This window comes from Astyanax mexicanus, chromosome 25, assembly GCF_023375975.1.
Source record: "Astyanax mexicanus isolate ESR-SI-001 chromosome 25, AstMex3_surface, whole genome shotgun sequence".
NCBI classification, from domain to species: domain Eukaryota; kingdom Metazoa; phylum Chordata; class Actinopteri; order Characiformes; family Acestrorhamphidae; genus Astyanax; species Astyanax mexicanus.
This window is the reverse complement of record NC_064432.1, coordinates 13,353,600-13,368,394: the sequence shown is the minus strand read 5'-3', so window position 1 is coordinate 13,368,394 and position 14,795 is coordinate 13,353,600. Positions and strand designations below refer to the sequence as shown.

The following is a 14,795-nucleotide window of genomic DNA, read 5'->3' as shown; positions in this document are numbered from 1 at the left end:
GCAACATCTTCTGAACCCAACCAGACAAAAAGTCAAACAGGCGTGACCATCAATACACTGGAGACCACCCAAATGACAACACATTCAAGCCCATCAGGAGTAACCTCTAATGGAAAATCTGAACCTCTAACTGATAGTACCTTAGTATCATCATTTAATTTATCAGTCAACTCTATTACAAGTTCTCCTACTATCAGTACTGCAAATGCCCAAAGTGTCCAAAGTTCTTCAGTCCTAAATCCTTCTGTAACCCACACTTTAAATGCAGTCTCTGATAACATCACTTTAAATACTGACCAGATTCTTGATTCATCAAGTATGACCTTCACGACCAAAACAGAACCTAAACCCACACCTGAACCTAAATCTTTCTCTACAATCACCTCAGACTCTTTAACCATGAACCAGAGTGAGGAATCCTCACAATTTTCTGGTGCAACATCTTCTGAACCCAACCAGACAAAAAGTCAAACAGGAATGACCATTAATACACTGGAGACCACCCAAATGACAACACATTCAAGCTTATCAGTAGTAACCTCTAAAGGAAAATCGGAACCTCTGTCTGATAGTACCTCAGCATCTCCATCCAATTTATCAGTCGACTCTATTACAAGTTCTCCTACCCACAGTAATGCAAGTACCCAAAGTGTCCAAAGTTCTCCAGCCCTAAATCCTTCTGTAACCCAGACGCCATATGCAGACTCTGATAGCGTCACTTCAAATACTGACCAAGGTCTTGATTCATCAAGCATGACTTTCACAACTAAAACATCACCTAAACCCACAGGCTCTAGCAGGTCCGAACATTTTCAGTCAAATAAACCAGTCAACAACATCACACCATCCACAGCCAACAAACCCACCAATCAAGATTTTAAAACAACCACAGAACCTGAAACATTGGCCCAATCAATGTTGATCCCCACTTTTCCACCTTCTACAAGTAAAACAGATGATCCTACAATATCTACAAGCAGAGGACTAATTCACTCAAATTCAAGCATTTATAGAAACTCAAATGATTCTTCAGCTGGTACTGGAATATATTCTACTGAAGTTCAGGTCACAGCTACATCCATGTCTGAAGAATCTGGTACTCCAAGTGTGTCGACTACTGAATCCAACAGCCCAGCAGCATCTGACTGGTTTACAACCAGGTCCCCTTTTCCACCAACAGAAGCAAATATATCACCCTTATCTTCAACTGTAACACCTACAGACACTTTACACTCCCATCCAACCATTACTTCCGATTCAGATTCAACACTAACAACAGTCCAGACATCCTCGCCTACACCCACAGAGTCACTGCCAACAACCATGGTTTCATCATCAAATCCATCAAATGGTGTCACTCTCCAAACCGCTGCATCCACAACTCCTAAAAGTGCTGAAACCACTAACCCTGAGCTACACACCATATTAAGTAAAGAAACGTCTTCACTGGACCACACTACACTTCCTCTATCTCCAACAACTATTGATACAAATGCAGAAACATCAAAATTAACAAGTGCAGAAGGCTCCATACATGAAAAAGCATCAACTACATTAATGGAGGCAACATCTTCTGAACCCAACCAGACAAAAAGTCAAAGCAGCGTGGCCATTAATACACTGGAGACCAATCAATTGACAACACATTTAAGCTTATCAGGAGTAACCTCTAATGGAAAATCTGAACCTCTAACTGATAGTACCTTAGTATCATCATTTAATTTATCAGTCGACTCTATTACAAGTTCTCCTACTATCAGTACTGCAAATGCCCAAAGTGTCCAAAGTTCTTCAGTCCTAAATCCTTCTGTAACCCACACTTTAAATGCAGTCTCTGATAACATCACTTTAAATACTGACCAGATTCTTGATTCATCAAGTATGACCTTCACGACCAAGACAGAACCTAAACCCACAGGATCTAGCAGCTCTGAACATTTTCAATCAAATACAGGCAATTTCCTCACGTCACAATCAATCAAATCGTCTCAAACAACTTTTATGTCGACTGACTCCAGCAAAGAACTGCCAAACATTCCAACTGAAACATCTATAGAATCACCAGTCAACAACAATACATCATCCACAGCCAACAAACACACAATTCAAGATTTTGAGACAACCACAGAACTTATAACATTGGATCAATCAATTTTGATCACTACTTTTACACCTTCTACAAGCGAAACAGATGATCCTACAATATCTACAAGCACAAGTCTAATTACATCAGATTCAAGCATTTATAGAAACTCAGCTGATTCTTCAGCTGGTACTGGAATCTATTCTACTGAAGTTCAGGTCACAGCTACATCCATGTCTGGAGATGTTAGGTCTTTCTCTACAATCACCTCGGACTCTTTATCCATCAACCAGAGTGAGGAATTCCCACAATTTACTGGTGCAACATCTTCTGAACCCAACCAGACAAAAAGTCAAACAGGCGTGACCATCAATACACTGGAGACCACCCAAATGACAACACATTCAAGCCCATCAGGAGTAACCTCTAATGGAAAATCTGAACCTCTAACTGATACTACCTCAGCATCTTCATCTAATTTATCAGTCGACTCTATTACAAGTTCTCCTACCAACAGTAATGCAAATACCCAAAGTGTCCAAAGTTCTCCATCCCTAAATTCTTCTGTAACCCAGACTCCATATGCAGACTCTGATAGCATCACTTCAAATACTGACCAGAGTCTTGATTCAGCAAGTATGACTTTCACGACCAAAGCAGAACCTAAACCCACACCTGAACCTAAATCTTTCTCTACAATCACCTCAGTCTCTTTAACCATCAACCAGAGTGAGGAATCCTCACAATTTTCTGGTGCAACATCTTCTGAACCCAACCAGACAAAAAGTCAAACAGGAATGACCATCAATACACTGGAGACCACCCAAATGACAACACATTCAAGCTTATCAGTAGTAACCTCTAAAGGAAAATCTGAACCTCTGTCTGATAGTACCTCAGCATCTCCATCCAATTTATCAGTCGACTCTATTACAAGTTCTCCTACCCACAGTAATGCAAGTACCCAAAGTGTCCAAAGTTCTCCAGCCCTAAATCCTTCTGTAACCCAGACTCCATATGCAGACTCTGATAGCGTCACTTCAAATACTGACCAAAGTCTTGATTCATCAAGCATGACTTTCACAACTAAAACATCACCTAAACCCACAGGCTCTAGCAGGTCTGAACATTTTCAGTCAAATAAACCAGTCAACAACATCACACCATCCACAGCCAACAAACCCACCATTCAAGATTTTAAAACAACCACAGAACCTGAAACATTGGCCCAATCAATGTTGATCCCCACTTTTCCACCTTCTACAAGTAAAACAGATGATCCTACAATATCTACAAGCAGAGGACTAATTCACTCAAATTCAAGCAATTATAGAAACTCAAATGATTCTTCAGCTGGTACTGGAATATATTCTACTGAAGTTCAGGTCACAGCTACATCCATGTCTGAAGAATCTGGTACTCCAAATGTGTCGACTACTGAATCCAACAGCCCAGCAGCATCTGACTGGTTTACAACCAGGTCCCCTTTTCCACCAACAGAAGCAAATATATCACCCTTATCTTCAACTGTAACACCTACAGACACTTTACACTCCCATCCAACCATTACTTCCGATTCAGATTCAACACTAACAACAGTCCAGACATCCTCGCCTACACCCACAGAGTCACTGCCAACAACCATGGTTTCATCATCAAATCCATCAAATGGTGTCACTCTCCAAACCGCTGCATCCACAACTCCTAAAAGTGCTGAAACCACTAACCCTGAGCTACACACCATATTAAGTAAAGAAACGTCTTCACTGGACCACACTACACTTCCTCTATCTCCAACAACTATTGATACAAATGCAGAAACATCAAAATTAACAAGTGCAGAGGGCTCCATACATGAAAAAGCATCAACTACATTAATGGAGGCAACATCTTCTGAACCCAACCAGACAAAAAGTCAAAGCAGCGTGGCCATTAATACACTGGAGACCAATCAATTGACAACACATTTAAGCTTATCAGGAGTAACCTCTAATGGAAAATCTGAACCTCTAACTGATAGTACCTTAGTATCATCATTTAATTTATCAGTCGACTCTATTACAAGTTCTCCTACTATCAGTACTGCAAATGCCCAAAGTGTCCAAAGTTCTTCAGTCCTAAATTCTTCTGTAACCCACACTTTAAATGCAGTCTCTGATAACATCACTTTAAATACTGACCAGATTCTTGATTCATCAAGTATGACCTTCACGACCAAAACAGAACCTAAACCCACAGGATCTAGCAGCTCTGAACATTTTCAATCAAATGCAGGCAATTTCCTCACGTCACAATCAATCAAATCGTCTCAAACAACTTTTATGTCGACTGACTCCAGCAAAGAACTGCCAAACATTCCAACTGAAACATCTATAGAATCACCAGTCAACAACAATACATCATCCACAGCCAACAAACCCACCATTCAAGATTTTGAGACAACCACAGAACTTATAACATTGGATCAATCAATTTTGATCACTACTTTTACACCTTCTACAAGTGAAACAGATGATCCTACAATATCTACAAGCACAAGTCTAATTACATCAGATTCAAGCATTTATAGAAACTCAGCTGATTCTTCAGCTGGTACTGGAATCTATTCTACTGAAGTTCAGGTCACAGCTACATCCATGTCTGGAGATGTTAGGTCTTTCTCTACAATCACCTCAGACTCTTTATCCATCAACCAGAGTGAGGAATTCCCACAATTTACTGGTGCAACATCTTCTGAACCCAACCAGACAAAAAGTCAAACAGGAATGACCATCAATACACTGGAGACCACCCAAATGACAACACATTCAAGCTTATCAGTAGTAACCTCTAAAGGAAAATCGGAACCTCTGTCTGATAGTACCTCAGCATCTCCATCCAATTTATCAGTCGACTCTATTACAAGTTCTCCTACCAACAGTAATGCAAATACCAAAAGTGTCCAAAGTTCTCCAGCCCTAAATCCTTCTGTAACCCAGACTCCAAATGCCGACTCTGATAGCATCACTTCAAATACTGACCAAAGTCTTGAGTCATCAAGTATGACTTTCACGACTAAAACATCACCTAAACCCACAGGTTCTAGCAGCTCTGCACATTTTCAATCAAATAAACCAGTCAACAACATCACACCATCCACAGCCAACAAACCCACCATTCAAGATTTCGAGACAACCACAAAACCTGATACTTTGGCCCAATCAATGTTGATCCCCACTGTTCCACCTTCTACAAGTGAAACTAATGATCCTACAATATCTACAAGCAGAAGACTAATTCACTCAAATTCAAGCATTAATAGAAACTCAAATGATTCTTCAGCTGGTACTGGAATATATTCTACTGGAGTTCAGGTCACAGCTACATCCATGTCTGAAGAATCTGGTACTCCAAATGTGTCGACTACTGAATCCAACAGCCCAGCAGCAACTGACTGGGTTACAACCAGGTCCCCTTTTCCACCAACAGAAGTAAATATATTACCCTTATCTTCAACTGTAACACCTACAGACACTTTACACTCCCATCCAACCATTACTTCCGATTTAGATTCAACACTAACAACAGTCCAGACATCCTCGCCTACACCCACAGAGTCACTGCCAACAACCATGGTTTCATCATCAAATCCATCAAATGGTGTCACTCTCCAAACCCCTGCATCCACAAGTCCTAAAATTGCTGTAACCACTAACCCTGACCTACACATCATATCAAGTAAAGAAACAGCTTCCCTGGACCACACTACACTTCCTCTATCTCCAACCACTATTGATTCAAATGCAGAAACAACAAAATTAACAAGTGCAGAAGGCTCCATACATGAAAAAGCGTCAACTACATTAATGGAGGCAACATCTTCTGAACCCAACCAGACAAAAAGTCAAACAGGCGTGACCATCAATACACTGGAGACCACCCAAATGACAACACATTCAAGCCCATCAGGAGTAACCTCTAATGGAAAATCTGAACCTCTAACTGATAGTACCTCAGCATCTTCATCTAATTTATCAGTCGACTCCGTTACAAGTTCTCCTACCAACAGTAGTGCAAATACCCAAAGTGTCCAAAGTTCTCCATCCCTAAATTCTTCTGTAACCCAGACTCCATATGCAGACTCTGATAGCATCACTTCAAATACTGACCAGAGTCTTGATTCAGCAAGTATGACTTTCACGACCAAAACAGAACCTAAACCCACACCTGAACCTAAATCTTTCTCTACAATCACCTCAGACTCTTTAACCATGAACCAGAGTGAGGAATCCTCACAATTTTCTGGTGCAACATCTTCTGAACCCAACCAGACAAAAAGTCAAACAGGAATGACCATTAATACACTGGAGACCACCCAAATGACAACACATTCAAGCTTATCAGTAGTAACCTCTAAAGGAAAATCGGAACCTCTGTCTGATAGTACCTCAGCATCTCCATCCAATTTATCAGTCGACTCTATTACAAGTTCTCCTACCCACAGTAATGCAAGTACCCAAAGTGTCCAAAGTTCTCCAGCCCTAAATCCTTCTGTAACCCAGACGCCATATGCAGACTCTGATAGCGTCACTTCAAATACTGACCAAAGTCTTGATTCATCAAGCATGACTTTCACAACTAAAACATCACCTAAACCCACAGGCTCTAGCAGGTCCGAACATTTTCAGTCAAATAAACCAGTCAACAACATCACACCATCCACAGCCAACAAACCCATCATTCAAGATTTTAAAACAACCACAGAACCTGAAACATTGGCCCAATCAATGTTGATCCCCACTTTTCCACCTTCTACAAGTAAAACAGATGATCCTACAATATCTACAAGCAGAGGACTAATTCACTCAAATTCAAGCATTTATAGAAACTCAAATGATTCTTCAGCTGGTACTGGAATATATTCTACTGAAGTTCAGGTCACAGCTACATCCATTTCTGAAGAATCTGGTACTCCAAATGTGTCGACTACTGAATCCAACAGTCCAGCAGCAACTGACTGGTTTACAACCAGGTCCCCTTTTCCACCAACAGAAGCAAATATATCACCCTTATCTTCAACTGTAACACCTACAGACACTTTACACTCCCATCCAACCATTACTTCCGATTCAGATTCAACACTAACAACAGTCCAGACATCCTCGCCTACACCCACAGAGTCACTGCCAACAACCATGGTTTCATCATCAAATCCATCAAATGGTGTCACTCTCCAAACCCCTGCATCCACAACTCCTAAAAGTGCTGAAACCACTAACCCTGAGCTACACACCATATCAAGTAAAGAAACATCTTCACTGGACCACACTACACTTCCTCTATCTCCAACAACTATTGATTCAAATGCAGAAACAACAAAATTAACAAGTGCAGAAGGCTCCATACATGAAAAAGCGTCAACTACAATAATGGAGGCAACATCTTCTGAACCCAACCAGACAAAAAGTCAAACAGGCGTGACCATCAATACACTGGAGACCACCCAAATGACAACACATTCAAGCCCATCAGGAGTAACCTCTAATGGAAAATCTGAACCTCTAACTGATAGTACCTCAGCATCTTCATCTAATTTATCAGTCGACTCTATTACAAGTTCTCCTACCAACAGTAATGCAAATACCCAAAGTGTCCAAAGTTCTCCATCCCTAAATTCCTCTGTAACCCAGACTCCATATGCAGACTCTGATAGCATCACTTCAAATACTGACCAGAGTCTTGATTCAGCAAGTATGACTTTCACGACCAAAGCAGAACCTAAACCCACACCTGAACCTAAATCTTTCTCTACAATCACCTCAGTCTCTTTAACCATCAACCAGAGTGAGGAATCCTCACAATTTTCTGGTGCAACATCTTCTGAACCCAACCAGACAAAAAGTCAAACAGGAATGACCATCAATACACTGGAGACCACCCAAATGACAACACATTCAAGCTTATCAGTAGTAACCTCTAAAGGAAAATCTGAACCTCTGTCTGATAGTACCTCAGCATCTCCATCCAATTTATCAGTCGACTCTATTACAAGTTCTCCTACCAACAGTAATGCAAGTACCCAAAGTGTCCAAAGTTCTCCAGCCCTAAATCCTTCTGTAACCCAGACTCCATATGCAGACTCTGATAGCGTCACTTCAAATACTGACCAAAGTCTTGATTCATCAAGCATGACTTTCACAACTAAAACATCACCTAAACCCACAGGCTCTAGCAGGTCCGAACATTTTCAGTCAAATAAACCAGTCAACAACATCACACCATCCACAGCCAACAAACCCACCATTCAAGATTTTAAAACAACCACAGAACCTGAAACATTGGCCCAATCAATGTTGATCCCCACTTTTCCACCTTCTACAAGTAAAACAGATGATCCTACAATATCTACAAGCAGAGGACTAATTCACTCAAATTCAAGCAATTATAGAAACTCAAATGATTCTTCAGCTGGTACTGGAATATATTCTACTGAAGTTCAGGTCACAGCTACATCCATGTCTGAAGAATCTGGTACTCCAAATGTGTCGACTACTGAATCCAACAGCCCAGCAGCATCTGACTGGTTTACAACCAGGTCCCCTTTTCCACCAACAGAAGCAAATATATCACCCTTATCTTCAACTGTAACACCTACAGACACTTTACACTCCCATCCAACCATTACTTCCGATTTAGATTCAACACTAACAACAGTCCAGACATCCTCGCCTACACCCACAGAGTCACTGCCAACAACCATGGTTTCATCATCAAATCCATCAAATGGTGTCACTCTCCAAACCCCTGCATCCACAAGTCCTAAAATTGCTGTAACCACTAACCCTGACCTACACATCATATCAAGTAAAGAAACATCTTCACTGGACCACACTACACTTCCTCTATCTCCATCAACTATTGATACAAATGCAGAAACATCAAAATTAACAAGTGCAGAAGGCTCCATACATGAAAGAGCATCAACTACATTAATGGAGGCAACATCTTCTGAACCCAACCAGACAAAAAGTCAAAGCAGCGTGGCCATTAATACACTGGAGACCAATCAATTGACAACACATTTAAGCTTATCAGGAGTAACCTCTAATGGAAAATCTGAACCTCTAACTGATAGTACCTTAGTATCATCATTTAATTTATCAGTCAACTCTATTACAAGTTCTCCTACTATCAGTACTGCAAATGCCCAAAGTGTCCAAAGTTCTTCAGTCCTAAATCCTTCTGTAACCCACACTTTAAATGCAGTCTCTGATAACATCACTTTAAATACTGACCAGATTCTTGATTCATCAAGTATGACCTTCACGACCAAAACAGAACCTAAACCCACACCTGAACCTAAATCTTTCTCTACAATCACCTCAGACTCTTTAACCATGAACCAGAGTGAGGAATCCTCACAATTTTCTGGTGCAACATCTTCTGAACCCAACCAGACAAAAAGTCAAACAGGAATGACCATTAATACACTGGAGACCACCCAAATGACAACACATTCAAGCTTATCAGTAGTAACCTCTAAAGGAAAATCGGAACCTCTGTCTGATAGTACCTCAGCATCTCCATCCAATTTATCAGTCGACTCTATTACAAGTTCTCCTACCCACAGTAATGCAAGTACCCAAAGTGTCCAAAGTTCTCCAGCCCTAAATCCTTCTGTAACCCAGACGCCATATGCAGACTCTGATAGCGTCACTTCAAATACTGACCAAGGTCTTGATTCATCAAGCATGACTTTCACAACTAAAACATCACCTAAACCCACAGGCTCTAGCAGGTCCGAACATTTTCAGTCAAATAAACCAGTCAACAACATCACACCATCCACAGCCAACAAACCCACCAATCAAGATTTTAAAACAACCACAGAACCTGAAACATTGGCCCAATCAATGTTGATCCCCACTTTTCCACCTTCTACAAGTAAAACAGATGATCCTACAATATCTACAAGCAGAGGACTAATTCACTCAAATTCAAGCATTTATAGAAACTCAAATGATTCTTCAGCTGGTACTGGAATATATTCTACTGAAGTTCAGGTCACAGCTACATCCATGTCTGAAGAATCTGGTACTCCAAGTGTGTCGACTACTGAATCCAACAGTCCAGCAGCAACTGACTGGTTTACAACCAGGTCCCCTTTTCCACCAACAGAAGCAAATATATCACCCTTATCTTCAACTGTAACACCTACAGACACTTTACACTCCCATCCAACCATTACTTCCGATTCAGATTCAACACTAACAACAGTCCAGACATCCTCGCCTACACCCACAGAGTCACTGCCAACAACCATGGTTTCATCATCAAATCCATCAAATGGTGTCACTCTCCAAACCGCTGCATCCACAACTCCTAAAAGTGCTGAAACCACTAACCCTGAGCTACACACCATATCAAGTAAAGAAACATCTTCACTGGACCACACTACACTTCCTCTATCTCCAACAACTATTGATTCAAATGCAGAAACAACAAAATTAACAAGTGCAGAAGGCTCCATACATGAAAAAGCGTCAACTACAATAATGGAGGCAACATCTTCTGAACCCAACCAGACAAAAAGTCAAACAGGCGTGACCATCAATACACTGGAGACCACCCAAATGACAACACAATCAAGCCCATCAGGAGTAACCTCTAATGGAAAATCTGAACCTCTAACTGATAGTACCTCAGCATCTTCATCTAATTTATCAGTCGACTCTATTACAAGTTCTCCTACCAACAGTAATGCAAATACCCAAAGTGTCCAAAGTTCTCCATCCCTAAATTCTTCTGTAACCCAGACTCCATATGCAGACTCTGATAGCATCACTTCAAATACTGACCAGAGTCTTGATTCAGCAAGTATGACTTTCACGACCAAAACAGAACCTAAACCCACACCTGAACCTAAATCTTTCTCTACAATCACCTCAGACTCTTTAACCATGGACCAGAGTGAGGAATCCTCACAATTTTCTGGGGCAACATCTTCTGAACCCAACCAGACAAAAAGTCAAACAGGCGTGACCATCAATACACTGGAGACCACCCAAATGACAACACATTCAAGCTTATCAGTAGTAACCTCTAAAGGAAAATCTGAACCTCTGTCTGATAGTACCTCAGCATCTCCATCCAATTTATCAGTCGACTCTATTACAAGTTCTCCTACCCACAGTAATGCAAGTACCCAAAGTGTCCAAAGTTCTCCAGCCCTAAATCCTTCTGTAACCCAGACTCCATATGCAGACTCTGATAGCGTCACTTCAAATACTGACCAAAGTCTTGATTCATCAAGCATGACTTTCACAACTAAAACATCACCTAAACCCACAGGCTCTAGCAGGTCCGAACATTTTCAGTCAAATAAACCAGTCAACAACATCACACCATCCACAGCCAACAAACCCACCATTCAAGATTTTAAAACAACCACAGAACCTGAAACATTGGCCCAATCAATGTTGATCCCCACTTTTCCACCTTCTACAAGTAAAACAGATGATCCTACAATATCTACAAGCAGAGGACTAATTCACTCAAATTCAAGCAATTATAGAAACTCAAATGATTCTTCAGCTGGTACTGGAATATATTCTACTGAAGTTCAGGTCACAGCTACATCCATGTCTGAAGAATCTGGTACTCCAAATGTGTCGACTACTGAATCCAACAGCCCAGCAGCATCTGACTGGTTTACAACCAGGTCCCCTTTTCCACCAACAGAAGCAAATATATCACCCTTATCTTCAACTGTAACACCTACAGACACTTTACACTCCCATCCAACCATTACTTCCGATTCAGATTCAACACTAACAACAGTCCAGACATCCTCGCCTACACCCACAGAGTCAATGCCAACAACCATGGTTTCATCATCAAATCCATCAAATGGTGTCACTCTCCAAACCGCTGCATCCACAACTCCTAAAAGTGCTGAAACCACTAACCCTGAGCTACACACCATATTAAGTAAAGAAACGTCTTCACTGAACCACACTACACTTCCTCTATCTCCAACAACTATTGATACAAATGCAGAAACATCAAAATTAACAAGTGCAGAGGGCTCCATACATGAAAAAGCATCAACTACATTAATGGAGGCAACATCTTCTGAACCCAACCAGACAAAAAGTCAAAGCAGCGTGGCCATTAATACACTGGAGACCAATCAATTGACAACACATTTAAGCTTATCAGGAGTAACCTCTAATGGAAAATCTGAACCTCTAACTGATAGTACCTTAGTATCATCATTTAATTTATCAGTCGACTCTATTACAAGTTCTCCTACTATCAGTACTGCAAATGCCCAAAGTGTCCAAAGTTCTTCAGTCCTAAATTCTTCTGTAACCCACACTTTAAATGCAGTCTCTGATAACATCACTTTAAATACTGACCAGATTCTTGATTCATCAAGTATGACCTTCACGACTAAGACAGAACCTAAACCCACAGGATCTAGCAGCTCTGAACATTTTCAATCAAATGCAGGCAATTTCCTCACGTCACAATCAATCAAATCGTCTCAAACAACTTTTATGTCGACTGACTCCAGCAAAGAACTGCCAAACATTCCAACTGAAACATCTATAGAATCACCAGTCAACAACAATACATCATCCACAGCCAACAAACCCACCATTCAAGATTTTGAGACAACCACAGAACTTATAACATTGGATCAATCAATTTTGATCACTACTTTTACACCTTCTACAAGTGAAACAGATGATCCTACAATATCTACAAGCACAAGTCTAATTACATCAGATTCAAGCATTTATAGAAACTCAGCTGATTCTTCAGCTGGTACTGGAATCTATTCTACTGAAGTTCAGGTCACAGCTACATCCATGTCTGGAGATGTTAGGTCTTTCTCTACAATCACCTCAGACTCTTTATCCATCAACCAGAGTGAGGAATTCCCACAATTTACTGGTGCAACATCTTCTGAACCCAACCAGACAAAAAGTCAAACAGGAATGACCATCAATACACTGGAGACCACCCAAATGACAACACATTCAAGCTTATCAGTAGTAACCTCTAAAGGAAAATCGGAACCTCTGTCTGATAGTACCTCAGCATCTCCATCCAATTTATCAGTCGACTCTATTACAAGTTCTCCTACCAACAGTAATGCAAATACCAAAAGTGTCCAAAGTTCTCCAGCCCTAAATCCTTCTGTAACCCAGACTCCAAATGCCGACTCTGATAGCATCACTTCAAATACTGACCAAAGTCTTGAGTCATCAAGTATGACTTTCACGACTAAAACATCACCTAAACCCACAGGTTCTAGCAGCTCTGCACATTTTCAATCAAATAAACCAGTCAACAACATCACACCATCCACAGCCAACAAACCCACCATTCAAGATTTCGAGACAACCACAAAACCTGATACTTTGGCCCAATCAATGTTGATCCCCACTGTTCCACCTTCTACAAGTGAAACTAATGATCCTACAATATCTACAAGCAGAAGACTAATTCACTCAAATTCAAGCATTAATAGAAACTCAAATGATTCTTCAGCTGGTACTGGAATATATTCTACTGGAGTTCAGGTCACAGCTACATCCATGTCTGAAGAATCTGGTACTCCAAATGTGTCGACTACTGAATCCAACAGCCCAGCAGCAACTGACTGGGTTACAACCAGGTCCCCTTTTCCACCAACAGAAGTAAATATATTACCCTTATCTTCAACTGTAACACCTACAGACACTTTACACTCCCATCCAACCATTACTTCCGATTTAGATTCAACACTAACAACAGTCCAGACATCCTCGCCTACACCCACAGAGTCACTGCCAACAACCATGGTTTCATCATCAAATCCATCAAATGGTGTCACTCTCCAAACCCCTGCATCCACAAGTCCTAAAATTGCTGTAACCACTAACCCTGACCTACACATCATATCAAGTAAAGAAACAGCTTCCCTGGACCACACTACACTTCCTCTATCTCCAACCACTATTGATTCAAATGCAGAAACAATAAAATTAACAAGTGCAGAAGGCTCCATACATGAAAAAGCGTCAACTACATTAATGGAGGCAACATCTTCTGAACCCAACCAGACAAAAAGTCAAACAGGCGTGACCATCAATACACTGGAGACCACCCAAATGACAACACATTCAAGCCCATCAGGAGTAACCTCTAATGGAAAATCTGAACCTCTAACTGATAGTACCTCAGCATCTTCAACTAATTTATCAGTCGACTCCGTTACAAGTTCTCCTACCAACAGTAGTGCAAATACCCAAAGTGTCCAAAGTTCTCCATCCCTAAATTCTTCTGTAACCCAGACTCCATATGCAGACTCTGATAGCATCACTTCAAATACTGACCAGAGTCTTGATTCAGCAAGTATGACTTTCACGACCAAAACAGAACCTAAACCCACACCTGAACCTAAATCTTTCTCTACAATCACCTCAGACTCTTTAACCATGAACCAGAGTGAGGAATCCTCACAATTTTCTGGTGCAACATCTTCTGAACCCAACCAGACAAAAAGTCAAACAGGAATGACCATTAATACACTGGAGACCACCCAAATGACAACACATTCAACCTTATCAGTAGTAACCTCTAAAGGAAAATCGGAACCTCTGTCTGATAGTACCTCAGCATCTCCATCCAATTTATCAGTCGACTCTATTACAAGTTCTCCTACCCACAGTAATGCAAG

At 40.9% G+C, this 14,795-nt stretch overlaps 1 protein-coding gene across 1 annotated transcript in view; it reads left to right on the top strand.

The window, feature by feature from the left end:
* Positions 1-2,816, top strand: part of LOC111197090 (uncharacterized) — a 35,424-nt gene extending 32,608 nt beyond the window's left edge. Inside the window, exons 4-5 of the mRNA XM_049472376.1 lie at positions 737-2,599; positions 2,812-2,816. Of these exons, the coding sequence (XP_049328333.1) occupies positions 737-2,599; positions 2,812-2,816 (1,868 nt within the window). The remainder of the gene's footprint in view (positions 1-736; positions 2,600-2,811) is intronic.
* Positions 2,817-14,795: the final 11,979 nt, after the last annotated feature.